Raw genomic sequence first — 3,096 nt, 5'->3', positions numbered from 1 at the left:
ACAATCTGTGGTGTCCCAAGCAGGTTCCTTGGATAAGGTTTTCCCAGAGTCCGTATTGGACTGGCTCCTAACATTGTCCTTATTCATCATCCTGCTATTAAGATTTGAGCATGTGAGTGTAGATTGTTGTCTGTTAATATCACTTGGTTTAATTAATAAGAAACAACTTCTTTAGTCTGTACCATGTTAATTACAGTCAATTAAATGTTATAAAATTATTTCAGTCTTAAGTGAGTGTTTTATTTATTTTTGTCCAAAGTATATGAAGAAGACACTTAAGCACTTCATACTGGGGTCTCAAACCACATTTTACTTTTGTTTTAAGCCTAACCCACTTTTCTGCTATGCATCTCACAGCACATAGTCATGTTTAATACTAAGTTTATAGTATTACATAGAGGGCTGTTGCTTGTCAAAAGATTATGCCAAGACTCCATGCACTGATAACTGGGAAGATCAAGGTAGCATGTTCATCAAAAGAAACAGTAATCAGAAACAAAATTGCAGAAAGAAAAAACATTATTTTTTGACAGCTTGTGTTAATGTTAACTGTTACATAACATTAATTACAAAGGCATATATACGTGGGAAGCATACGAATGTAACTTTAGAGCATACACAGAGCTATGGATCAGGGATAATATATTTGTAACACAAGTCACTAAAACTTGCATTGTATATAGTTCATTAGGCCTGTTCAATTTTGTGACCTGCTAAGGCAAACACAGTCTGCAGTGCCATATAGGCAGCAAAATTCAGAGGTTTACTAAGGCCCTGGTGTGCCTCCATACATAGTTGGTGGACCAGGTTTAGTTTGATAGGCTTCAAATTTTTTAGGCTTGTGTTGAAAATTAACTAAGCAATTAGTATTTTCCATTTGAGTTCTTATTTAGATGCTGCAAGATGAATAAAATTCTCTAGAACCATGAAGGAGTTATGAAGAGATGCATTCAAATCTTGCTGTCGGAGAGATCTTCGAAGAGTATCTAAAGCAATAAGAGCCTCCTTCTTTGATGGCAAAGGGTGTTTAGATCCTGGAAACTCCACATCTTCATCTTTTTCAAAGGTTTCACTTGAAGTACATTTTTTGCCCTGTAATATTTCACTGTTAGGAGGCATTTCGCAAGCTATCGAATCATCATCCAAAACTGCATATTCCTCCAAAGAAAAGCCTTTTGGAAACTCAACTCCTGCAGCCAATGCATATGCAGTCAAATCAAAATTACTTTCAGTTTTTGTGTCTGCATCAACGTTTTCACCAGTCTGTGATATACACCCTGCTTCACTACAACTTTTAACAGTAGTCCCGGGAGATACATCCCTCCAACAGAGGTGTAACATATCAACTGCATCAAATAAAGTCAGTGTGAATTCCTTGCCACTTTCAACACAGTCTACAAACCTCTTGAGAAGGAGGCATCGGTATTTGACTTTCAGACTCTTGATAATCCCTTGTTTCATAGCTGTAAATCTGGAGGGTGAGCAAGAAGGAAAGGATACAAGTTTGATAAACTTTAAATTCCTTACCTCTGCAGGCACAGGGAAAGAGTCCACAAAAATAATGACACGACGCTCCTGTTCTTGAAACCTCTTGTCAAGCTTGCTCACCCATTGCTCAAATGCCTCCGAAGTCATCCATGCCATAGCATTTGCTTGATACCCCACAGGCAGTGCCTTGACACCCTGGAAGCAGCAGGGAGTTTTGTTTTTTTCAATAACAAGCAATGGAAGTTTTTCTGAGGCGTCCATATTGGTGCCAACCACTACAGTTATTCTTTCCTTGCTTAATTGTCCCATGGAGCATGTTTCTCCGTGAAATTCAAAAGTATGAGTAGGTAACATCTGATAAAACAATCCTGTCTCTTTCATGTTAAATATATCATTTGGCTGATAAACCTTTAAATAGTAAGGGAGAATATTTTGATGCCAAGCAGTTGCTGTGTCCACTGTAGTAGTAACAGCAGCAGCAGTGGCAGTAGTAGTGGCGGCGGCAGCAGCAGTGGCTGAAGTACTTGAAGAAGCTGCTACAGGCTGAAATCTGAATGCTAATCCATACCTTGCTTTAAAACGATCTAGCCAGCCATTGCTGCATTTAAAATTGCTATGTCCAAGTTTCTGTGCAAAATTATTAGCTTTGAAGCGTAGCATTGGTCCATCCACTGATATATTTGAGTACTGAGCCATTCTGTACCACTTCACCAGTATCTCTTCCAGATCTGTATAAAATGCCATCCTTAACCTTTTTCTTTTAGGGTCAAACTGCCAGGTTTCAAAGGCTTCTAAAACTCTATCTTTGTTCTTCATAATAGAAACCAAGGAGTTTTTCTTTATGCCATATCTTTCCGCAATGTCTGTCTTATTCTTGCCACTTTCAATTGCAGCTATTATACCAATTTTGTCCTTGATTGACAAGCTTTTCTTCTTTCTTACTACAGGTAAAAGTGAATGAACATCTGAAGACTCTGCCATGGTACACCCCAAACTCCCTCAGAGCTCAAATGCATATAGATATATTTGTTCTGTCACCTTGCTCTCCTCAAGTGCTTTAATTAGATTGGCTTTCAACTGAGTATCCTCATCTCATGCTAAAATAAACGGCACAATGTTAGAGTAGCAATGTCATGAATATATTTTGCCTGTCACAAGCACATTGATTCAGAATGAGCACTTCTAGCATCTTTGTCTTAACAAGAATAATTTTAATAACGTCTCTAACTCATTTAGGAATGTTTCTGTCCCCCATCAAAATAAAATGTGAAACATAACTTCATCTGTATTATATGTAAAACTCTTCAGTACTGCTGCTTTAATTTGTGAGTTCTGCTGAGTGATGTGTCTATTTGTTGCACTAGCTGCAAGGTGTGTGTGTGTGTGTGTGTGTGTGTGTGTGTGTGTGTGTGTGTGTGTGTGTGTGTGTGAGAGAGAGAGAGAGAGAGAGAGAGAGAGAGAGAGAGAGAGAGAGAGAGAGAGCTGCCCACTCCATTTTAGGAGATATGAACAACTTCACACACCCAACCACAGCTGTCATGGCTCTGTCAGGATTGTGTGCGGCTGTAACAGCATATACATCTGACTCTGGTTTTATATATTTAAACA

The 3,096-nt window shown here is 38.6% G+C and overlaps 1 protein-coding gene across 1 annotated transcript; it reads right to left on the bottom strand.

Annotated features, from left to right (window-relative positions):
• Window positions 1–242: 242 nt before the first annotated feature.
• Window positions 243–2,473, bottom strand: TIGD4 (tigger transposable element derived 4). The gene has a single exon (XM_061584166.1). It carries the CDS (start codon window positions 2,467–2,469, stop codon window positions 886–888), a length of 1,584 nt encoding a protein of 527 aa, XP_061440150.1. The 5' UTR covers window positions 2,470–2,473; the 3' UTR covers window positions 243–885.
• Between the last annotated feature and the right edge of the window lie 623 nt (window positions 2,474–3,096).

This window comes from Rhineura floridana, chromosome 9, assembly GCF_030035675.1.
Source record: "Rhineura floridana isolate rRhiFlo1 chromosome 9, rRhiFlo1.hap2, whole genome shotgun sequence".
Lineage (NCBI taxonomy): Eukaryota > Metazoa > Chordata > Lepidosauria > Squamata > Rhineuridae > Rhineura > Rhineura floridana.
The sequence above is the reverse complement of the archived record's forward strand: the minus strand, read 5'-3'. Positions and strand labels throughout refer to the sequence as shown.

Excerpts from the sequence above, each read along its gene's own strand:
- TIGD4 (XM_061584166.1), bottom strand. The coding sequence starts at position 2,469 with ATGGCAGAGTCTTCAGATGTTCATTCACTTTTACCTGTAGTAAGAAAG.